The following is a 25,171-nucleotide window of genomic DNA, read 5'->3' on the forward strand; positions in this document are numbered from 1 at the left end:
ATCCCTTCTATCTTTGACAGTTAACCCTATCTTTATTCTAGCACCCTTGCTGCCCCCTTCCTCTTGCCATCCAGTAGCCTATCTCAATGTCTTTACATTGCCTTGTTGCTCTTGCAATATTTCCAACCGCGGTCTTTAGTCCATTGCCATTTGCCACATTTTGTTAGGACTTCTGTTGCCTGGCACCACCTTAGCCAGCTTGATACCAGTTGCTGCTGCTTGGTGACTCGCCTACCTAGCCTTTCATCAATCTCTCCTGCAGGTCACTTTCACTGATAACTGATCATTTTCTCCATGAGCAGGTTGTCTCATTTGTTTTATGATCACAATTGTTGTGTTGTTGGAACAAGCGATTATTACTAGCACTATCCCTCTCCTGCAGCCCCTAGACACTTGCGTTTGATAGTCCAACCTCTCTTGCTCATGGGCTGATTTTGAGTTACCGTAGTTGTTGACTTCAATCACATATCCAGAGAGTTTGTTGTGTTTATAGTCATTGTTGCATCCTCTTAGCCTTGGAAATATCATTCTTCTTTGGCACCGAGAGATGGTGGTCTAGTGCGTATGGGGTCGGTTTGGAGGATGACACACTTCCTAGCATCCCTTCACATGCTCCGAGAAATGGTGGCTATTGGACATTGGGCGCACTTGTTGCACTTGATTCAATTTTACTACTATATTTTTTTTTTTTTTTGAGTTTGTGATTCTCTATGAACCCTAATATTGCATGGTATTAGAGCTATGGGTCTAAAAACACTTGATATAAGTACTAGACCCAGGGGGTCTTGAGGTGTTTGAGGAGTCTTCTTCTAATGAGGGGTATGCACCTTTACCTAGTGAGGAGTTGTCGCTATCCTAGATAGGTGCAATGTAGGTATTGGAGGCCTCTCAGTCTTTATTGCAACAAGATGAAGCCCATGTAGATTAGCCATGATATAGGCCCATCAGGATAATTCATTCTGTGTGAACTATGCTTTTGTGTCATGGATTCTTAAGGATTAGGAGCCCAGTACAGTTAATGAGGCTCTTGCACAGGATGCATGTTGCCATACTATGCAGGAGGAGCTGGATGCGATCGAGTGTAACTAGACTTGGGAGTTGGTTCCGTGTCCATGCAAGTGAAAGGTGATTGTTGTTAAGTGGACCTTTAAGACCAAGTACCTAGCTGATGGCTTCTTGGACAAGCATAAAGCTAGGCTTATTGCCAAGGGTTTTACTCAGAGGGTGGGTTTAGATATTCAGAGACTTTTGCACCTACTACCTATATATCTACTATTCGGGCTATTTTGACTCTAGTAGCTTGTCTTTAGATGGATGTGAAGTCTATCTTTTTGAAACAACATACTAGAGGAGGATCTATGTTTCACAGCCTCTTGGTTTTCTTGTGTAAGGAAAGGAGGATTATGTCTACAAATCATGGAAGGCCCTCAATGGCTTGAAGCAAGCTCTTAGGTCTTGGTACCAGAGGATCGATCAATTCTTCTTACAGAGTGACTTTAATCAATTAGATCATGACCCTAACCTTTATTACAAGGTTATGGGTGATAGGTGTGTCTTAGTCATCTTGTATGTGAATGACTTGATTATCATAGGGAGTGACTCATAGGAGGTTGATCAAGCTAGAGAAATCTTGTGGCAAGAGTGCGACATGATGGATCTTGGGATCCTTTACTTCTTCCTTGGTTTGGAGATCAATTGATGACATAGGGCATTTTCATCTCCTAACACAGGTGTATCTCCAAGCTTCTTTTAGAGTTTGGCATGGTCATGTGTTAGCCTATTTCTTGCCCATGGACCTAGAGTTCAAGTTGGTTACCACTAGAGAACCCCTTCCTAATGCTACGAAGTACAGGTGTCTTGTTGGACCATTGATTTGGCTAACTCATCTTGGCTAGACATTTCTTTTGTGGTGGCATTGTTGTCTTCTTTTATGAAGACTCCTAGTTAGACTCATTGGAGAGCCACTTTGCATGTTTTGTGCTACTTATAGGGGACTTCATGATCCTATGGGATCATGAATGGAGGGGGGGGGACTACTCTTGCTGGACGGAATGACTCGAATTGGGTAGGTGATGTGGAGTCTAGATGCTCTACTACATGTTTTGCTTTCTTCCTTGGATTGGGAGCTATCTCATGGAGTAATAAGAAGCAGCCTAGAGTGGCCTCATCTTCTATGGAGGCCGAGTACTGTGCTATTTGTTCTACCGCTCAAGTGGCAGTTCGGCTTTGTCGCTTATTGGCAGAGATTGGCTTTCCATAGAGAGGACCAACACAATTGGGTGTAGATAAATAGAGTGCCTTAGCTCTAGCAGAGAATCTTGTGTTTTATTCCGGCACAAAGCACATAGAGATTCAGTACCGTTTTGTTATGAAGTGGATCATGGATTTTGAGCCTATTGTCCCATAAAGGACAAGACAACGGATCTCTTTACGAAGCCTCTTCCACAAGCTTCTATGCTTCATCATACGAGGTTGTTGGGTCTTTAAATAGTCCTAGGATTTGAGAGTGGGTGTTAGCTTGCTACATTTTGTTAGTCTATAATCTCTTGGTTGTGAGCTCTGCTAGAGTTTAATGGAGACATTGGAGCTTTGACTATGTTTGCCCATTCAGATTGTGTGCATTTCTTTCCACAGTCAGTGTCAGGCGTGTTCATAGTGTAGGCAATCATTTTCTAGCCCTGCCAAGCTGCACAACCCAAATGATTGTGATTAGTCCCAATTACTGCCACAGTAGCATCTTGCCAGCAGTTAGTGTTGATCAAACAAACTTTTATCTGGACGACAACATAATTTTGGCCCATTTTGGGCAGTTGGGTAAATTTGGGGGCATTAGTCTATTTATACCCCCTCCACTAGTTGGGGCAATCATTGTCTTGTGTCTTCTAAAGGCTTGATCTGGTGCCCTCATTGATGTATTGGGCTGCATGCAAGATTGATCAGTTCATCATTGTAATCAGCATTCTTTCTAGATTCAGTGCATATCTCTCTTCCATTCTTGCTGTCTTTCTCTTCTTCTTTTCTCTCTGTGTTTGTGTTCCTCTTTTGTTGCGCACTCTCACATATAGATTTCAATGAACAAAATGAACAGGAAAGAGAACAACAAGAGCACAAGTACTCAAAGAGAATTGAGTCGGGAAATGGAATCTATATTCCAAGGCTGAAGAATAGTACAATGGCATATGTAGTGAGTCATGGATAGTGTGCATGGGCCTCCCTCTCTCCATGCCATGAGGACGTGAAATTTTGATGCTTTGCTTAGCATTTGCTTAATTGTTAAATCAAATGAGCAAATGTGAGATGCGCACGTAATGTGCAAGTCAGTTTTTCACAATGATGGGTCAAGAACCCTGAGATGTTAGTGGGTGTCAAAAGGCAAAAGTTATAATAAGCTGTACTTGACAGGTACTAGGTGGTACCCAATGATAGATTTTGGCCTAGAAGATTATATATATATATATATATATATATATATATATATATATATATATATATATATATATATATATATATATATATATATATATATATATGCCCATGAAACTCTGAAATTTCTCTCTCCAACTTCCTCTCCATTCTCTTAGCAAGTTTACAGGTTCCCTTGAGATCTTGGCCAAATTTAGTCTAGGAGGGTGCAATTGAAGAATTTCTGTTGCTTGAAATTAGGGTTTACCAATCACCTTGGGAAGAGTGCTTAGAAATTGGGGCCTAGCACTTGAAATTGAGCAACTGAAAATTGGGAATTTCAGAGAATTTCAAGACGCCATACAATCAACATCAAGTTTGGGACATAGTTTGTCGTCCCAAGAGCAAAATTAAAGGCCAATCCCCAAGCAAACTAAGGGGCAAATTGATTTGAAGGCTTTGCTAGTTGATATGGACAGCAAGATGTATTAAAGCAACCACTGATACATGTGATCCATCAATGCTATTACCACATATATCAATTGAACTACAAATGACTTTCTTAGATTGGGCAACACAAGCATAGGATCTAAAGTCATCTTGTCCTTCAACTTTTCAAATGCTGAAATTTTCATTATTGTCCATCTAAATGGCACATCCTTCTTCTGTAAAGCATGCAATGGAGATGCAATTTTAGCAAACCCGCGTACATACTTCTTGTAGTAAAAACATATACCCAAGAAGCCGCGGATCTCATGTACATTTCTCAAAGATGGCCATGATTGTATTGCTTCAACCTTTCTAGGATCCATGCGAATATCATTAGCCAATAAAATATGCCCCAAAAAGTGGATTTCATACAAAAAGAATTTACTTATCTTGCCATTGATAACCAGCGTATGCTTACGCAGTTCATTGAATACAATATCCAAGTGCGCCACCTCGTTCTTTGAATAGAGAATTATGTCATCAAAGAAAGTGTCCACAAATTCTCTATGTGGCATGAAAATGTGATCCACTGTCCGATTAAAAGCGATAGGAGCATTTGTGAGTCCACAAGGCATGAGAAGAAACTCATATAGCCCAAAAGATGTTCTGAAAGTTGTCTTAGGCACATCCTCCGATCTAATGCATATCTGATGATACCTACTTTTTAAATCTATACGGCTGAATATGGCTGCCCCTTGCAATCTATCCATAACATCATCGATCCGGGGAATTTGGAAAGTAGTTTTTTATTGTGATTTTATTCAGAAATGATAATCAATGCACATACGCCTAAACCATCCTTTTTCTTTATCAAAAGCACTAGAGGATAAAAAGAAGATGAGCTAGGTTGAATTAGCCCTTTTTCTAATAGCTCATTTACCTGACTCATAATCTCCTGTTGGGCCGCATTGACTTTGTAAGGTGGCTTATTAGGTGGGCTACTTCTAGGATGAGATCTATGCCATGATCTTTCAGCCTTTTAGGCGGTAATTGCCCTAGAAGTGGCTGAGAGAAGTAATTGGCATACATTTTCAGAAATGACATGCGATTCTTCTCTAACTTAGATATAGTATGTTTTTTGGGCATGTGTTTATTTGTTTACTGGCTATTTCCAACATTCTCACTATTCTCTTTATCCTTAGTAAAAACCAAGTACACTAAAAGATGATCTTTCATTACTTTAGAAATGGTAGCTCCAGATACAATAGGGATGGATTCACCTTTCAACTTTACATCAAGTGTGAGTGCCTTTCCTTATGTTGAATAGTGATCTCTTTTGTACGAGAATCAATTACTGCATGCATACGGTGACACCATGGCATACCAAGCAATACATCATAATCCTCAAGTGGAGCAATAAAGAACTCTTCGCAATTCACATGTTCCTGTATATGCAACCAAAGCTTTCCAATGAGTGGTGTGACGAGCTATGCATGGCCTTTGCATGCCGTTTCAACTTTCCCCATGGGTCCCATCTTATTCTCTTTGATGCTTAGGCGGGCTGCCATGTCTTTAGAGATGAAGTTGGCTCGTGCATCATTATAAAAAAAAATCAATGCATGCTGATTCCTAATTTTGCCCCATGCTTTCTACACAAGTTAGTAGCATCATCATTGGGCTTATCACTAACAACATCAAGCACCAATCCCATTGATATTTTGGGCTTTTTTCCTTTAGAATCTCCCTGATTTTTTGATTTTCCAGCTTGCTGCCTATTGGGACAATCCCTTGCAATGTGACTCTTTTATTCACAAATAAAACATTTATTTGCAGCCATCAATTCCCTACATTGTGCCAATGTTTTCGAGCCCTTTCTTTGCTGTTTTGGCGTATTTACAGGCTGATTTTGAGATCTACCCCTTTTCTTAGCCTGAAACAAGTTTTAATTCGGTTTCTCTCCTCTCTTTAGGAAGCTCGAATTCTTCCCATGCAGCAAAGAATCGGCTGTAGTAGCAGTCTCTATGAGGTGAGACATGCTAGACTTGGTGGATTCAATGCAAAAATCCCTGATTCCTTTGGGCAGCCCACAAATATATATTTCCACTTGCTCATGAAGTGGTACAGGGCGATAAGAAGTAATAGGCAGGAATGCATTCCAAAACTTCTTATAATATTGCTCCAAATTCTTACATTCCTTAGCATCTAACTTATTCCAAGCTGTCATGATGTTCACCTTAAAGGTACTCGTCAACTAATTTGATGCAACATTTGCTTGAATTGTACCCACATTGATGGTGCTCTACCTTGCATCAAAAGAGTGAACCACCACTACAATGCATTCCCTTTCAAGAAAGTGGTTGCCTTTTGAATGTTTGAGGACTCAGTGAAGTTTTCCCTTGACTAGGATGCATCAAATTTTTGAATGGAAGTCAAAGCTTTCAGCCTATCTTGTGCAATGCTGAAGGACTCAAACTTCACTGCCTTTCCATCCTCATCATAGTCTTTTGCTGCCCCTTTGGGTGTCAGATTGTCATAGAGTGGCTGCTGCAAAAAGGGCGCATTTGCTGAATTTACATCAAAACCAACATCAAAGGGAGCATTTACATAGCCAACACTCATTCCTTGAGTACCATAAGCATTTGGGGATGTAGATGCATTACCAAACATGTTACTTTGTGCCCTAGGCATCAAACCAATGCTACTATACAAAGGGTTTTGTACATTTCCAGGCATACCCGAACACATTGGGCCTTGCACACCATGCATTGGCTACTGCATACCATAAGGATTTGTGCCATACATTCCCGTATGCAGTCCATGTCCACCCATAGCATGAAACATTGTGCTTCCACCAAAGTATCTTTGCTGCCCCATCATAGCATGCATACTTCGTTGTCCAAAATCTATTGGATTGGCACTTCCATGATGGCCTTGCGTTTGCATTCCTCGCCCCGTAGGTACCAACTGTTTTGCTTCTTTTGCATCTTTGGGAGCTTCAAATGAAGTCTTTGGTATCACCTTTGGTGCACCTTACTATCCTAAAGGTGTAGAAGATGCCTTCTTATTCTTTCCCTTGCTGTCCTTCTTCGGAGCATTAAAAAATCAGGTAAATTAAGGATCCTTTTGTTAGCAAATTAGTGAGTTCATGGTTGAGTCTGGACTTATGGCTGGCATCAGAGATTATTTAGGCACTTTATTTGCCATTGTTTATTGTGGATTGGCATTATTTGCAACCAGTCGACCAACATTTAATGTTAGCCGACCAGTCATATTTCAGGCATTTATTTGTTCTATATATTGTCTGGCTCCCTCCTCCACCATTCATTCATCACTTGACAGTTTCTGGGGAGAGGGAGTAGGTGCCAGTGCCTCCATAGCCGGTGACTCGCGTTGTACCTGTACTGTCTCATGTCTTGGTATATGGATTCCATTTCCCGAGCATACATCTGAGTTCTCATCTGTATTGTGTTATCTCTTTCTTTTCTTTTGTCTTGTGTTCAACAGTTTATTTCAGCACATGTTTATGCCTCCATTGCTGCACTACTTTTGACATGGTATCAGATTTCAGGTTTTGTGTTTTTGCTGTGTTTTATTACTGATTTCAGGACTGATTTAACCCTCTGCTGCCCTGGTCACTGTTGTCAACCTGATTGCGACCAGTTTTTGGCTTCCATACTCTGCGTTTTGATCAGCATCTGCATCGCCTGCCTGTCCAACACCTCTTGCTGCCTGTGTTTTCATCATCAGGCTGCTGGCGAACAGTTTCCTACACCTGTTTATGCAGTGTGCAGCCTGTGTTTTGCTGTTTTCAGCACTCTTTTGGGCTGGGTGATTGGCAGAATAGGCCGTTTTTGTTGTTTCTGGTAGTTTTGAACTAATTTTTTGACTTTGTGCAACAGATTTTAGCTTATTTTGATCAGATTTTGGGTTATACTGTATGTGTACTCTTGTTTTTTGCCGTCTGTGCTTGTGGTTTGGCTTTGTTCCCTCTCCCAATCCCTTCTTTTCTCTACTTTTCTAAATCCTCTCCAAATGGTTCCTCCATGCACCTCCACTGATGACAAGCTCCATGGACCTGATTATTACATGTGGAGTGTGGTGATGAAGGCTTGGTTTATCCAGAAGTGGTTATGGTACGTGGTTGGCAGAGCTATGGCACATCCTCAACAACCTTCTCCTCTTCCATCTGATTTTGATGAAGACAACTATGAGGAGGTAGTCCTTACATGGAATTCGGATGATGCCCGTGCTTATTCAGCATTACTTCGGTGTATTTCCAAAGAAGTCCTATTGGCGGTCACCTCTTGTACGATAGCTTTAGACGTATGGTCGAAGTTGTAGTTGATGTACGAGACTCCTTTCACCATGAGGGCCGTTACTCTCTATGGCGAGCTCGAGCAACTGAAGTTTGAACCCAAGGATACGATCCAATCATTTCTACTTCGAGTTACCCAACTCTAGGACCAGCTTTGCACTATGCAGTCTGTCCTATCAGAGGCACATGTTGTTGGTATGGTACTCTACAAGCTTCCTCGGGAGTTTGATGGAGTGGCGAATGCTTTATTGGCACAAACGTCTACTACTTCTATCAGTTTTCTTCATATGTCCTTGATGCTACTTGAGCATGAGGCTACTTTGCGACTATAGGAGAGGCTTCCGTCACATTATGGAGGTTTAGGTGAGGCTCTTGCAGCTTTGGAGAGGGGTTTGAAGATAAAGAAGTTGAAGGCCCAGTGTTACCACTGTGGCAAGAAGGGTCATTTAAGGAAGGCTTACAAAGAGTTAGCGGCTTCCAGTAATAAAAAGGCGTAGAAGACGAGCAGGATGCGGACTCCTCTGATGAGTCATCCTCTGCCTCAGGTTTCGATTCCGATCCTCTGGCCAAGGCAAAGTCCAAGGCGCAGAAGGGATCCTCTTCTTCGGGCATTGCAGTTTCTTCATTTCCCTATGAACATCCATACTGAGAGGCATCATCATTGCTTGATTACATCTCATTGTATGAAGATATATTGTTGTAATTTCTTAGCTGAGAGAAAAAGTCAGCACTAGCCTTCCTTCTTGGAGAGGGTGGTAATTTCCTAATTAGGCACTTAATTACAATAATCAGCAAATAAACATAAATTGAAATGCACAATTTACCTTAATAATCTCGAACATTGGACACCCTATTGGCTTCAAAACAGGCGCCCCTTTTTGTATTTCTTTACCTTGATTGCTAATGGAATGAGTACAAGTTGAGATTCACAATCTCCTTTGTTATTCCAAAAAGCCTCTTTGCTGTAGCAACAATCAACAATCAATTTGGGCCAATTGCCCCTTGATTTTTCACCGAGGACTTGCACAAATGGAACCATCAACTGACCAAATGTTACCCTAAATTATAATGAACGGACTGGCATTTGAATTCCTTGACAATTACACAAATTTCAGGTATTGAATTTAGTGTACGATGCCTCCACCAATTGACACAAGTTCTGATGTAGCTATCAAACCCTAATTTTTGCAGAAATTTAGGGTATACAGGAGAGATCTCTCTATTATCCACCAAATTTGGTTGAGGACTGATCAAAATGGCCGAGAAATGCTAATATCTCCTGTATGGGTTGGAGAAGGTGAGAGAAAGTCAAGATGAGAGAGAAATCTGATTTTCTTTGCGAGAAAACCCTAAATTCTACCTACTGTTTGCTCTAGTTTGCATTTAATGTAGTCACCTACTGCCAAGCACCTCCAAAATGCTGTCACCTGATCAACAATGCTATTGCTAGCTCCTAGAAGGTGACTCCCTGCTGTCCCCTACTTGTTGAGGTCCATAGATAGTCGTCTTTTGCAGCAAATTGTTGTTCATAGATCAGAAAATGGACCAGCAGCTCTCTCTCTCTCGTCCAAGCTGTAAACTAACTGAATGGTTGGGACCTAGCCCCCAAAAACGTTTTCTCAGTTTGTATGGGCATTTTTGCTAGGTAGTTGCCTTCTAAACCCATTTTTTAGCATAATTAATTTTCAAAATTAAATAATCCTGAAAATTAATTTCACCCCTTCTGACCTTGCATGTGCCTATTCATAATTAAGTTGGCTAGGCCATTTTCAACTTGGAGTGGTCCCCAATCTCTGTTGATTCGTAGATTGGCATTAATTAATTAATTAATACTAGTTCCTACTGTCACCACTGACACTTATCGGTGAAATAACCATCCTAGGGTCAATTGACACCGACCGACTCCTAAAGCCCAGCTGATCACAACTTTTGCCTTTGATACCCACTGTATCCTCAAGGTCCTTGGCCTATTACCATGAAATAACTGCTATGTGCATCACATGTGCTTAAATAACCTTGCACATTTGATTAATAACTTAATCAAATGCTATCAACAAGATTGAAGCATCTCAAAATTTCACTTCCCCGTGACAATCATAGGGAGCGACTCACAAGAGGTTGATTGGCGGACTTGGGAGATATTGCCATAGGAGTTCGACATGATGGATCTTGGGATCCTACACTTTTTCCTTGGTTTGGAGATGTATCGAATGGCACAAGGTATCTTTATTTTCTAGTGTTGAGAGGAGGTTGCTACATGTTTGTGTCCACCATTGCACCTATGTGTGGTGGATTCTGTGAGTTTGTATCTGAGTTACTTTTAGAGGTTGTTATGGTCGAGTGTCAACCTATTTCTTGCTTAATGGACCCCAAGTCCAAGTTATTGGTAGCAGGTGATTCCCTTTCAGATGCCACCTACTACAGGTCCCTTGTTGGCTCTTTGATTTGGTTGATCCATACTTGGCCGGACATCTCTTGTGTGGTGGCTTTGCTGGCTTTTTTTATAAAGACTCTTATTTAAGCTCACTAGAGAGCTGCTTTGCGCGTTTTGTGCTATCTATAGGGGACCCGATCCTATAGGCTCATGTATGGAGAGGGGGACCACTCTTTTTGGATGGAGTTACTTTGACTGGGCATGTGATGTGGATTCGAGATAATCCACTACTAGTTTTGCTTTGGCCCTTGGTTTGGGAGCTATCTCGTGGAGCAATAAGAAGTAGCTTATTGTGGCGCTTTCTTCTACAGAGGTAGAGTATTGCACTCTTTGTTTGATTGCTATGGAGGTAGTGTGGTGAAGATTGGTTTTTCCCAAATAGGGCCCACTCAGCTATGTGTGGACAACTAGAGTGCCCTTGCTATAGCTAAGAACCTTGTGTTTCATGCTTGCACGAAGCACATTGAGGTTCAATACCATTATGTTCGAGAGTGGATCATGGATTCCAAGGTTTACTGTCCTACAGAGGACAAATGCAATGGATCTCTTCACAAAGCTCTTCACTTTGGCCATCATCTTCTGCAGGTTGCTCCTTTGACTTTGGCATTCTCTCCTGTCTCAGGTGTTGCTGCTGCCGTCATCATTTCTAGCCTGAGCTGGTGCCCTCACTAACGCCTCGGGCTGCATGCAGGGACTGATCAGTCCTCTCTTTGTATTCAACATTCATTATTCAGTCAGTACAGATTTCTTCCTTTCTTCTTCCTGCTGTCTCTTTCTCTCTCCATGTTCCTGTTCCCTCTTCTGTTGTGCACTCTCACAGCAGCCTGATTTCTTTTGTTCTGGGCAAGCAGCATTGCCACATGGCAAGGTGGACAGCATTCAATGGGTAAGCAGTATTTGCATGGCAGCTTTTATGATTAGGCAGTCCTGCAATCCAATCTGCATTAAATTCATGTCAGTCATCTTTCCAGCCTTCCCCTATTCATTGCAGCCCTCGTCTCAACCATGTCATTCATTCAGCTCATGGCAAGCCCTCATACCAGTTTGTCATCATCCTACATTCCATCATTGCATTCCTTTTGTCTCCATCTTCTCTTCTTGGAGGCTAGTGTCTCGTTTTCAAAAGGCATGATGTTTTTTAAGGCCCCGAAAAAGTCAAATATGTTTGAGCTAGACATTCTTCAGGTTTTGCAAGCTTTTTCAGAACTTTGCATGGACCTTTTCATGGACGAGCATATGGGTATGATGAAGGAATGTATACTTGACTTTGCCAACTTGAAGGGTGTTGTTTGTAATGATTTTTCAGTACGTTTTAGTGTGGAGACCTGGTCAATAGTTGCATGCAACATGAGGAATCTTTGTCAAGGATTGCATTTTCTATATGGATATTATAAACAACAAGGGGATAATTAATTTCGCATTTTATATATGGATATTATAAATAATAAGCGGATAACTAATTTTATAAGTACTTATACATTGGTATCATGCTAAACAGATGGTTGTCTTGAGGATGATATTAGGATAAGTCATATTGAACTAGAGAATAGGGTTGAAACTTTCCGTTTTTTAAAGGGCATCATAGGAAAGTTAACTGTATCAACAGTTCTTTGCAACACCTGTATTCACTCTTTGAGATCCACATGATGGTAGCTCAATTAATCGAGAAGTAATATTGTTTGCTTTAGGTTTGGTGTCGCAGTTTTGTTGAAATCTGCACCATTGATGTTTTCTCATACTCCTTGATGTCATTCTCTTTGATGTGTTTTGAAGGAATGGACATGTGTATAAAAATGAGCAAATGCATATTATCTGTGTCTGTTGGGCAGATAGACGCAGGGAAGTCTAATGTAATCGTTGTCTTGTACAGAAGCAAGTAGAGAATTTTCTGCTCCTCCTCCTGTGAAAGAACAAGTTGTTCCTTCCGTTGCATCCTCTGATTCACTTCAGGCATCAGAAAACTTGGATGAGAGCAGTGGTATTCCCAAGTTGCAGCAGAATGATCAAAAGGAGTTTGTGAAACAGGATAGAGACGTCTCATTTGAGCCAGAGAGCAAGACTGCAGGTCAGATTTCTATTTTAAGTGAGGATCTTGAAGATGACCATAAAATGGAAGATTTTCACCATGTTTCTGTGTCTTCTACTGCCAGTGCTTCTACTTTACAAGAAAACATAGAACATAACGAGTGTTCCCCTGGGATTTCAACGTCAGTTTCTATTGTGCCTCCTGTTGAGGATGTTGCAAAAGAAGAAAGTTCTGCCAACATTTTGTTTGAGTCTAACCAGGGTGAAACGAAACTAGATGTAGAAAGTTCTGATAAGGTTAGTTCCCTCTCAACTGTTTCAGAGGAGGTAGTTGGTGATGATACGTCCCCTCAGAAGTCCTCTGTTGCTCTTCCTGATGCCTCAGTCACAGTTTCTTCTAGCCTAAGTGCTCTTCATACATCAGCTTTGGGTGAAAGTAACTTATCAGGCTCAGAAAAATTCTTGAATGATGAGGTTGATGATGTGCATGCTATATATGATGCTACTAAATCGTCCAGTGATATCAATGTTGAATCAGCAAGCTGTTCTAAGTCAGTTCATGAAGAAGTAACACTTGTGAATGTGCCATATATGCCTGAATCTTCCATTTTTGATGCGGAGCCAACTCTACATGATATTCCTTTCAAAACTCAAGAATTTATGACTCCATCTAATGAAACTAATTCTGAAAAGGAATCTAATCAACGTGAGCTTTGGGTCAAAAGAAAATCTGATGTTGAACCCTTTGATTCCACCCTGGAATCTAGATGGTGGTTATCTGCTGGCTTAACTGCTCCATCTGCTTCATCAGCTGCTTGGCTTAAACCACTGGGGAGAGTAGTAGTGCCTGCTTCAGTTGACCACATGCAAGAGCAAGTACTGGCAGCACTTCAGGCATTAAAGGTTAGCCTTGGCAAATCACAATTTTGAAGTTCTAATCTGTTGTCTGCTTTGCTCTTTTGTGTAGTTTCCTTTTGCTTTTTTGTCGGCATTGGAACCTTTTGTCAGGATCTTTCTTTCTTGTTGTTCCTGAAAAGGAGCCCTTGTGAAAATGCTTTTTTTAAACCTGGATCTGCTCTTGATAGTATTCAAAAAAAAAAAAAAAGAGCATCAGGTGTGGTGCCTTTCTAGATTCTAGTAATTCAGAGAATTCCATCTTATTGTAAACATTAAGCCAGGAAGTTCCTTCGCTTTGTGATGCTCTGTAGCAACTGATCTATCAGGTTCAAAAGAGTAGCTTCTACTCATGACACAGCATCAGTGAAAATTAGCATAATATTACTGTCATCAATGACTCTATTTTCTGCATTGGAGCAGCAGCATTCTTTAGAGGATTGGCTTTCAGTCTTGTCTTGTCACTTTCTGGATAAAATTGATTTCATCTCACTGAAGAATGATGCTGGGTGTGTAGTCTCTCTATAAGTGTGTTTTGCATAGAAATCATACTGTTAAAACTAGCTACATCCTCGTATTTTGCAGATTGAATTTGCAAAGAGATAGTGGATAAGAGATGTTTACAGTCTGCATGGTGGGATGGCCTTGTCATGCATATATGGAATAATGGTTAGAGTACATCCATAATCCATTCTGTTAATCTTCCTGAGAGCAGGAACGCTCCTGAGATCTAGCTTGTATTCTTAATTCCTTGTGTTCCTAGGTGTGCTACATGAGATACAGTGAAAGTTGATTCTCACATATTAGGTTAACCAGCAAGCAATTGAATGTTCTTTTTGTTACATTTGACATTTGTCTACAAGTGTCTGAAAGGTTTTCGTGGTCGTTTATGGGACATGGACTTACTTTAGCTTTGGCCTGTAAGTCTAGGCTTGAGTGTGACTTTAGGACTTGTGAGTAACTTAACTTCTGCAACTGAAAGTGAAATTTATTTGAATTATGGAAAATTGTGATTCAAGTGATGTTGGATTTCCAAGTTGACTAGTTGCACCAGCTTAGGCCCCAGTAGGTCAATCAAACAGGGTGAAATACTTGCATGTCAGTCATTTTCTGCCAGAGAAGTGGGAACAAATGAAAAAAGAAACAGCAGGGACGCATTTCAGTTGCTACATGATCAGTCGACTTGAAGGCTAGCTATGTACTCTCTAAGATTCATTTGATCAACTACACTGACCATGGCATTGTGATGCATCAGGCAGACACGTACATCAGCAGTGAATCTGTGTTGTGAGTTAGCCACAAAGGCATCCTACCACCTGGTTCACATCTGCTGCCTTGAAAGATCTATTGATCTGCATTAAAGGGCCTTGCTCTGCATTTGACTGGTTAGTCTAGAGTTTTCTAGTGGCCAGCTGGGTGTGTCAAAAAAGCTGTTAGAATGATGCAATCTGAAAACAAAGGTACAATACATCCACAAAGGCATAAATGCATAGAATTCAAGATGAATGGAACAGAATCCACTGGCTGCAAGATGACAAGATACATTGGCCATCAGGATAGTGAAGAGGAGCAACAGTGGTAGCCTCTCATGTATGCCAAGGACAAAAGCTCTCATTTCCAAAGACTTCACAATAAGATGCCAAAGTACAAGTGTGGAGTCTCACGAGGACCAAAAGTGGTCCAACTAGTGTGTACACATATAAGGTGCCAAAATGACCTTGAGACCCTCTCTCAGGTTATAGGTGATCACCAATTAATAAGAAGATTCTTTCAGGTCATAGGTGATCACCAATAAGTAAGAAGTTAGGTTACAACTTGCAATATGCACTCTCTAGTAGCATGCAATCACTATATTCACTTGGTAAGTTGCACATGCATATAAATGCCAATGAAGTGACTGACCACCAATGCGCCAAGGATAGGAAGGAGCTGACCAAGCCGTGGCACACCTAAGTCACATTAGCTGTTGACAAGCTCCGTGTGTAACATATATGAATTCCTCCCATAAGCATCAACATTCCTGATGGTTATCTCAGTAAAGCAAGTATAAAACACATCAAGTGCAAAAGTACATGAATTTGGAGACAACACATCATCCAAGATCATGACACTTTTGCAGTTGAGAAGGATGGAGAAACCTGTGAATGTCCATGAGACATGTGGGACCATGAATGCCACTACCTTAGTAAGTTGTGAAAGGAAAGCTGATGATGTCGTTGGAACCACATGCAACATAGAATCCTCTAAGAGCCAATGAGAATAGGAGGCTGGAACAACTCCCAAAAACCTGCATCTTCAATGGCCGAAACAAGCCAAATGATCTTTTGTGTAGCATTGATATAAGAACAATAACACTTAACCAAGGGTTGATTAGTAATCTATCAGATGCTAAACAAAGGTTTCAATGATAATGTAACCATAGGAGCAAATACTAGTGCGAGTGAGAGAAGTGTAAGTAGATACTTTGGTTGAGATAGCCATCATTATTAAGTGTGTGGATGTTTCTTTTAAACAAGTGGAAACCCAGGACACAAAATTCTTAAAGAGAATGGACCAAATCACAAGCAAGGGAACACACAAAACAAATTCATGATAGCCAAAAATGCACACTCAGTTGCTAAGCATGTGCTGAGGGCTAAGCAGGAAGAAGCATGATGAACAGCTAGCTAACAAGTCAAACACATATGAGCAATCAGAACACTGACACTTCACGCCAAGCATCTTCATGACAACATCACTATAGCGAAGAGGAGCAACAATGGTATCCATGCCAAGGATGAATACTCTCACGTCCAAGGTACATGCTTATTGCCAGCTATTGTAGGTCTGAGTTTTACAAACAAGATTAGGCCACATTCAGCAAGGATTGTGATTGGCATTCTCAATTGTATCCTTAGACGTGTGCTGAATCTTTTGCTAGTGCATGCAATGTTTATCCCAGCATTACAACTTTTTTGCATCAGTGTCAAAGCTGGATTTGATGGTATTTGATGAGTCATCAACCTTAGCTGTAGTACAATGTTTTCCAAGCATTATGAAAGCAAAGACTTCTACTTGCAGGCTAGAGACTTCAGTTTTTACAGTGTCTTCTCTCTTTGTCCTCTTGGATTTGACTTTATCTGATTTATATAAGATATAGTTGCCAAGGGTTTCAGAAATGGGTGGTATGAAACAGGCTTCCAAAGTTTCATACGAGTTTCCTAAAATATAAGAAATGAGTTTATCTTGAAATCAAAATTATTGAAATTATATAAGACCATAGCAAAGTATATTTTGAATCCGATTCAATATTGTATACCAAATCTAAGTGAGTAATCAATAGATTAACAATTTACATAATACATATACTGTACACCGTATTATACGATTTTTTGTTCAGATTTGACATTTCATGAATAAAAGAGGCATGATGCCATAGATTTGCCCAAACATAGAAACTGCAATCAATGTTGAAATAACAATACTACTCCATGTCTCTAAATGACATCGTAACGAATCTATGGACCTTGTAAGATGCAATACTTCACATGTCACATGAATCACAAAAGCTGCTAATTAATAATGTTCAAACTTCAAATGACAATAAAATAAAAAATTCCAAACTTAAAAATACCTCAAAGTTCAAATCTTAAGTCCTTAATTAAAAATCTTGAGTCAAGCCTTAGTGGTATCTATATCCTCATCCATACTTATCTCCTCATCTCCCAACTCAATGTCATCAGTCTCATCCTCATTGCTGTTGCTACTCTCAAAAGACTCCTCAAATGCATCCTCAATAATTGGAGGTGGCTTTGAAGTATTGACACTATCTAAAGCTTCTCTCCGAGATCATGTGATACAAGGTGTAGTAATCTCCTCGTACATCATAGTATATAGATATCTCTTTCCTTGTGTGGAATATCTGTCATCTCTTTGCATTTCGTGACATCTATCTTGTTTGGGTTCACTTGATAAGGCTTGATCGGATAGTCAATTAGCTCAAGTAATCGTAGATTGCAATATCCAATTATTGTGTAGAGAGTTTATTTCTCTTCTCGATATGAAGCAAGGCCCATGTACTCTAGTTCCTCTCACAAGGCTTAGAGCTACAATCTTATAAGGGAACTCTCATGGCGATGTATTTATAAAAGAAGACATGTTAGAAAATTTAATACTCGTATAATTTTTTTAAAAAAAGTATGTATTATGGGAGTTGGGTGATGGATCAAATATTTACTTTTATCAAGATAGGTGTCTTGATGCCATATTTTTTCCACCAAGAGATTGGTTGCAGTCGAGGCTCTCCTCACTTTGCAGTGTGTAACTTAAATACTCTGCTCCAATTGCGAAAAAGAAAACATTCATTGTCCAGTTTCAAAAGCATATGATTGTTGTCTTCCATAATTTTGCTTATATACTCATTTCATCCATCCTCTAGTTCTTTGTTAATATATTGTTGTTTATCTCTTCATAAAGATGAAGGATATGGGTAATGGCATAGATGGATTTATGAGACCAATCTTAATGTCGATTCTATATGTTTTTTAAAACCCTAATCCTTTATATACAAAAGAAAAATGTAATGAAATCCCAAATTTTTAGAGAAAGAAAAAACAAGATGAAAGTAGCTCTTTATTTTACAAAATCTCGATTTTAAAAGAATGTATATCTAGAAGTTGACAATGTAGCATTTGCGTCCAAGGCCTTTTCAATTTTGCCATGAACTCGTAAAGAAGACCGATGGTGCTCTCCTCCATATTTGTTAATTTGAGGATACTATTATACATGGGATTCATGCTTTTCACTAGACTAGTTGCGTCTTGCTACCAATCATCATTTAGGACCATGCAACAAAATGCAATTGTCTTGGGATTCTTTTTTTCCTCCCAGTTTCGCTACTCATGACAAAAAACAGTACGAAGCAAACCATATTGTACACCAATAAGCTTTTCCGAGACAATAAATATAGATGTAAACCTTGTTTTGGAAGGCTTAATAAGCAAACCATGTCGCATCCCAACAAGCTTTTTCAAGACAATAAATATACATGTAAACCTTGTTTTGGAAGGCTTAAAAAGCTCTGAATCACTGTATGCCTTATACATGTTGAGAACCTTGGGTCTCTTGGAAATAAAATTAACCATGGTACATGCAGTGGAGAAAATATGATCCACCCAAGGTAGTTTCACTAGATCCGCAATCATTAGGTCTAGGCTATGTGTAGTATAAGGTGTCAAAACAATGGCAGAGAACTCTTCTTCGAGCGTCTTTTCCATGGCTACACAATTTGATCCATTATCTATAATCACTTGCATAACATTTCTTGGACCTATATCGATCATTGCTTGTATAGATGAGACCATATGTATGTACCTGTGACAATCGTACTTGCAATGCCAATGCATCTATGGCACATAGAAACATAGTGCCTTTGCAAGAAGAAACCAATATGTTCTCTCATGTTGCCTTCAAAGGCTCTAGCTCTTTGGTCAAGGCCTCTTTCTTATAGCGAAGCTCCTTGGTACGCAATATCTCATACTTTTGACCCTCCCATTCATACCCAATGTGAGAGATAGCATAAATCATTGAGTTCCATCGGAAGTTCGAAGAATGTAAAATGATAAACCACATTGTACGAATAGCTTCGTGATCTTTCTAATAGCTTTCTTAACCCTTGCCTTTTGCAATGATGCTTTCATGTCTCCTTGCTTATGTATGGGTAGTGCGGTTCTCTTAGCTGAGGGGATGGTCGGCATGGAGGAAGAACATGTAGCTTGTGACTCCTCTATAGAGTCAGCTTTATTGTCCACGTCAAGAGAGGTCCTCAGAGATGCTAGAATTGTTGAGAGGTTTAGCTTTGGGCCTTGGCTCATCCCATGCATTCACTCGATCAATGGGAATACCCAACATTTGGGCTTGCCATGACGTAAGACTCTTATACACATTTTTGGGCACCCTTGAGCAAGGCCCAATCCCAAAGCCCCTTGTTTGTGAAAAATGAGCTTTCAATCTTTGTGCCACACGGTGTTGATGCTTTGCACAAAACTTGCACACCCTGCGAAGAAAAAAGAGTAATCTGTCATGAGTCGAGAGTTAAGACTTACCATGTGCAAGAGCAGGCCAAACGACGAAGACATGACATGCCAAAACCTCTAGTATATGCCTCATGCACAATATGCGCTACAACATGTAAGTTACAAGTACATAGATGGGACTAGATACCTTGTACATAAATGATCATACAAATGAGAGAGAGAGAGAGAGAGAGAGAGAGAGAGAGAGAGAGAGAGAGAGAGCGCACGCGTGCATGTGTGAAAGTTTGATGCTTAAAAAAAGGGGGTTGGGGGGGGGTGTGGTAAAAGATACCCTATATTTTCATTGAAATTGTACTTGACTAAATCAGCTCATTTCATCCCTACCAAGGCTTAATTTACAGCAAAGCAAGTGGCTGAACAATTTATGGAATGTATTTTTCAGCTTTATGGTATGCCATTGAAAATCGTATCCGATCATGATACTAAGTTCATGGGAGGTTTTTGGAGGAGTTTGTTCACTTCTATGGGAACAATTTTGACTCCTAGCACGGCATATCATCCCCAAACAGATGGCCAAACGGAGCGTGTCAATAAGTGGTTGAAAGTCTATCTTCGACATTTTTACCATGACACTTAAGCTTCATGGGATCATTAGCTACATCTTGTTGAATTTTGTTATAATAACACTCATCATATGAGAATTGGCTTGTCACCATTTGAAGTGCTTTATGGATACGAAGTGCAAATACCTTTTGCTCTCTTTCATGAAGATGTGAATCCACAAGCCAAGGCTGAAGTTGAGAAAATGGAAGCTCTTTTACATCAATGCAAAGAAGACATTAGAAAGGCACAAGATGTTATGAAGGCTTATGCTTATGAAAAGAGGAGGCCTTCGGAGTTTGAAGAAGGAGATTGGGTATTTCTCAAAGTGCCTAAATCTAGGTGTGCTTCTCTCAAAGGCGGTCATAATAAGTTGGCTCATCATTACTATGGGCCTTATCAAATCCTTAAACGAGTTGGTGAGTTTGCATACAAGCTTGATTTGCCGCCTTCAACAAGGATTCATTGTACCTTCCATGTTTTCCAACTTAAGAAATATGTGGGTTCCAGCTGTAAAGGTTTTAGAGGAGTTACCTCCCATAGATGAAGATGGTCTCATCATTTATGAGCCTGAAAAGATTATTGGCAAAAGAGAAAAGATTTTAAGGAACCGTTCATTATTGGAATACCTTATTAAATGGCGAGGTTTGCCCATGGAGGAGTCTACTTGGAAACCATCATCATACCTTGATTCTTTTCCATGGCTTTTGTAGGAAATAGAGTAATATCTGAACGTCCTAGGACAGCTTGCTGTACTAAATTTCTGTCATAAAAATAATTGCTCTACGATCATCAAATTTGGATTTTAAAGCATGGCTCGATACTAGGGATTGTCCTCTACATTTCTATAGCTCATACATGGTGATTAGACATTTCTTCTTCAAGTTATGGCCGTTCTTGTGCAACAGCCTGTTTTGGATAGTTTCCAGCAGTATACTTAGATTTCATACTTGTACTGTACTGTACCATACTGTACGCCATGTAGGGAGACAACCCCGGACATTTGTATATGTCTAGTAGTTAATTGCCTAAATTCTTCATAGCAGCTAATGGTTACAAAGTTCGGTGGAAAGGGGAATAGAGACTGCTTATATGCTGCGGCTGATCTCTCAACATTTTTGTATGACTTGGACTACTCTTCGTGGACCTCTCTAAACAAGAAGCCAATAAGCTGCATCACAGGCTGGACATGACTGATCTCCTGTCCACGTTTCTTGTACCGCTCTAAACAGGAACTCTATCAGCTAATTAGATTAGTACTTACTAGGCTGTACACAGACTAAGTAGAGGCAGAACATCATCTTATGTTAGGTACATCATGTAACTCTAATCCTGTTGGTGCTTTTTCAGAGGTGTGTACGACTAACCTTGAGCCCCTGTACCACTGACTTCTGCACATTTTTCTCAAAGCATTAGTGGGCTATCCCTGACATCTTAATGTGTATCTCACCTGATATCTGGTGCTCCCCTGTGACCTACTTGATACATATCTACCTCTCCAGGAATTATCTCTGCCTTTTTTGACTCTGCTCTGAAGAGCTGGAAACTGTGCAGGCAAGCATTAACTCCACTAAGCCCCTCCCGCTAAATCCAGCTGCAAATCTTGGACATTGTAGGTTGAGCCTATGAGAAAATCCATAAGCTGTTATTCACAAAGCCTACTCAATATATATGAACTTGGGGTTGCGAGGACAGGAAGACCTTCATTTGCATAAATTTAGTGGTCCAATCAATTGGTGCCATGACGGTCTTTCCATACAGTGCATGTCAATAAGATAGTCTCTCAATCTAATGCTCAATGACCATAAGCATTGTGAATAGGCTGAAAAAAAAGACCAATGTTGGATACTCTCCTTTTGTGTTTGATGTTTGCAGGTTGCTAAAATATATTGATAGCTGCCACCAACTAAATTATTCTGAATTTCATTTTCATTTCGTGAATCGTAATACTTAAAGCTATCATTTGTTTCATTAGGTTGATCTGTATCTTCTACATCTATTGCTTCCAGTTTCTGAGAAATATGGGGTTTCCACATCTCTGTTCTATCACCTGCTGGATGCGGGCAGTCTTGGTGATCACTGTCCTTTGTTTCTTGTATAGGTTATTGAAACAGGTGTTCAGGCAGGTGATATATGCACTCGAAGAGAGTATGCTCGATGGCTGATCTCAACAAGTGGCATTTTGTCTAGGTATTTGAATATGAAGATGAAAATGTTTTGTTATTGTGGCATTCTGACAGTCTGTGGCTTAGCTAAAATAGATGTGAATTTGCAGGAGTCCTGCTCATAAAGTATTCCCTGCTATGTACATTGAAGATGGGACCAAACTTGCATATGATGATGTGTTGCCTGAAGATCCTGACTTTCCTTTTATTCAAGGTTCGAGCAAGTTGAAATTAGATACAAGAACCTTCATTTCGAATTGCAGAGAGGATGAAGCTAAGATGCTGTTTTGCAGGCTTGGCTGAGGCAGGGCTGATCTCTAGTAGGCTTCTAGCAAATGATGGACAAAGTAAAGAGACACTAATTCAAGAGAGTCAATCTTGCAAATTTTACCCTGACAGGTGTTGCTACATTTTAAAAGCTTGGTTCATTACACATTTTACTTGAACATTGCATGTAGGCATCATAATTCTCCAACTGACTTGCCTGTTCTGCATGGATCCAGTCCGTTAACGCGTCAGGATCTAGTTAGCTGGAAAGTAGCTTTTGAAAGAGAACATCATCTTCCACCTGGAGTGACACCCCCTGTTGAAAAGGAGGTATGAGAAGCAATGAACTTTATCTGGTCAGCTTGTTCCAGATGTGACATTTGTTTCGCTCTTTGTTTGCTTCCCTAATTGAGATTTGTGGGTATAGTCTTGATCGATAGGCCCTTGCATTTGTTGTCCTTAGGTACTACAGAAAGTGTCTGGCTTTGTTGACATTGATATGGTAGATCGTGATGCATGGCCAGCTTTACTTGCTGATCTTTCATCTGGAGAAAAGAGCATAATATCTTTGGCATTCGGTAGGTGGTGTCTTAATGTCTCATTCTTAGTATTTGCGAGAAGCAGATTTATGCTCAAGTTTGTAGAGTGTTATTCTGGCAGGCTACACAAGGAGGTTTCAGCCAGAGAAACCTGTTACAAAAGCTCAGGCAGCAGTTGCATTGGCAACTGGTGAAGCATGGGAACTTGTATCAGAAGAGCTGGCAAGGCTTGAAGCAGAGTCCATTGCGGAAGCGGCTGTAGCAGCTGAACTAGCTTTGGAAAGCAGAGCTCAGCAAGAAGTGGTTGCTGCATTCAATGAACTTCTGAAGCTAGAGCAGGAAAAGCAAGAGGCGGCCACAAGTTTGGTAGAAAAAACACGTGCTGAGCTTGAGAAAGTGAAAGCAGATTGGGAGGAGGAGAAAGTAATGTTGCTGAAAGAGCGAGCTGCTTTGGACTCAGAGAAGGAATTTTTCTCCAAACTGAGGCATGAAGTAGAGGAACATGCATTGACCTTGTCTAATACAAAGTTTGAAGTTGCATTAGAAAAAGAGCAGGCAGAAAGGCTTCGTGCTGCAGCTGAAGAGGAGAGAGAGAGTATCAGAAAGGTCCGATCTGAACTTGAGATTGAAAAGAATGCCCTTTCCTTGGCAAGGTAATGTTATTGTTCCATTTGCTCAATTCACAGCAGTGAAAGAGGGGTCTGATTTTATTGTTAGTTACATGGGACATAATTTCCCACACCTTTGTGCCCTTTTTACAGAATCTGGGCAGAAGAAGAAGCTCGGAAAGCTCATGCGCATGCCAAGTTGCTTGAGCAGGCACGAAAACGATGGGAAAATGAAGGAGTGCAAGTGCATGTTGACAAGGAACTTGATGAATCAAACATCCCTGGTCCAACTTGGCGCTACAGCAAGGACGTAAGGGTGCAAAAATCGTACATAGAAATGCTCAAAGAAAAGGGCCAAAACATAGGGAAGGTGATCATGGACACATGGATCTGGGTTTTACATTTTGTACATCTTGTTTTTTGTGCTATTAGGCAGAAAGCTTCTGAGCTTCTAGGGAAATTGGATGAAAACTATCACGTGTCTAGAGACAGGTGTTCTAATCTTGCCTCCAAGGCAGTGGAAACTTTTCAGCAAACAGTTCCAACTGCACTTGGAGGAGTTGCCTCAGGTGTAAGAGAAGGCACTTCAAAGGTTGTAAGTGAAATGAGAGAAGGAGCTGAACGGCTTGCCCAGAAGCTCAAGATTGCTTGAATGTGCACACAAGTAAGTTGTATTGTTGAGTGCCTGGCAGTCAACGAGCTTCACAAGAGCTTATGTGGCTGACGAACAAGGCTTGGCAACCAGGTTATGCGGGACATACCTGGATGTGCCCATTTCAGTGTGCTTAATAACTTTTGCTGATAGAAGTGTAGCAGGAGCAAAGTGACATGCAAAATTGGAAACAAAGGGTGCAGCCCTGTCAAATTTTTATCACAAAAAGGAAAAGCCTTAATCAAATAAAAGAGCTTTGATAGGAATCAGGTATTGTGGAAACAATACATATTCCATTTGTAGACACTATAATTGGAGTGATGAAAGTACATATTTCCACGAATTGTACTGCAGAAATGGTGCCCGTAAAGAAGTTTTGATGGGCCAGGGCATAGTGTGTTGATCATTAATGTGCCAATGTAGGCAGTAGGAAAGCCTGGAGCCTTGATTGATTTCATGTTTGATGCAGCTTGGTAAGTGAAAACCAAATCAATTCAGAGCTTGCTCATTGAGCTGATAGTTTGTTTGAGACCTTTGCATGTCTTGAAGATGTGTTAGAGATGCCAACCAATATCGAGTCCAATTGTAGAACACATGTTTTTGCCATGATGATAAGAGGTATGTTTAGTATGATGGTAGCATTGGAAACTGTTTGTGAGCAGCCACCCAAAACTCTAGCAGCAACGACCACCAAAAATGTAAAGTGGTTTAGGAGTTGAGTGCCATGGGATGTACTGCCTGATCATAGTTGTAGGCATAGCTATTTTTCTGGACTCCTTGATAAGGTGATTTCAGCAAGACAAATCTAGCAACACACATATCTAGAA

At 40.4% G+C, this 25,171-nt stretch overlaps 1 protein-coding gene across 3 annotated transcripts in view; it reads left to right on the plus strand.

Annotated features, from left to right (window-relative positions):
- The window catches only part of LOC148017089 (uncharacterized), a 29,682-nt gene extending 4,809 nt beyond the window's left edge, over nucleotides 1-24,873 (plus strand). The window contains exons 3-11 of one of the 3 annotated variants that reach the window (XM_087662393.1): nucleotides 12,451-12,645; nucleotides 13,417-13,508; nucleotides 22,215-22,303; nucleotides 22,389-22,492; nucleotides 22,572-22,677; nucleotides 22,782-22,875; nucleotides 23,009-23,123; nucleotides 23,206-23,737; nucleotides 23,846-24,873. In XM_087662393.1, coding sequence (XP_087518519.1) covers nucleotides 12,451-12,645; nucleotides 13,417-13,508; nucleotides 22,215-22,303; nucleotides 22,389-22,492; nucleotides 22,572-22,677; nucleotides 22,782-22,875; nucleotides 23,009-23,123; nucleotides 23,206-23,737; nucleotides 23,846-24,344 — 1,826 coding nt within the window. In that variant the 3' untranslated portion in view covers nucleotides 24,345-24,873. The other 2 variants (XM_087662391.1, XM_087662392.1) reach the window with 2 other exon arrangements.
- The last annotated feature ends 298 nt before the right edge of the window (nucleotides 24,874-25,171 follow it).

Source organism: Lygodium microphyllum, chromosome 22 (assembly GCF_053477565.2).
Source record: "Lygodium microphyllum isolate KBCC chromosome 22, Lygodium_microphyllum_v1.1.10, whole genome shotgun sequence".
Taxonomy (NCBI): Eukaryota; Viridiplantae; Streptophyta; class Polypodiopsida; order Schizaeales; family Lygodiaceae; genus Lygodium; species Lygodium microphyllum.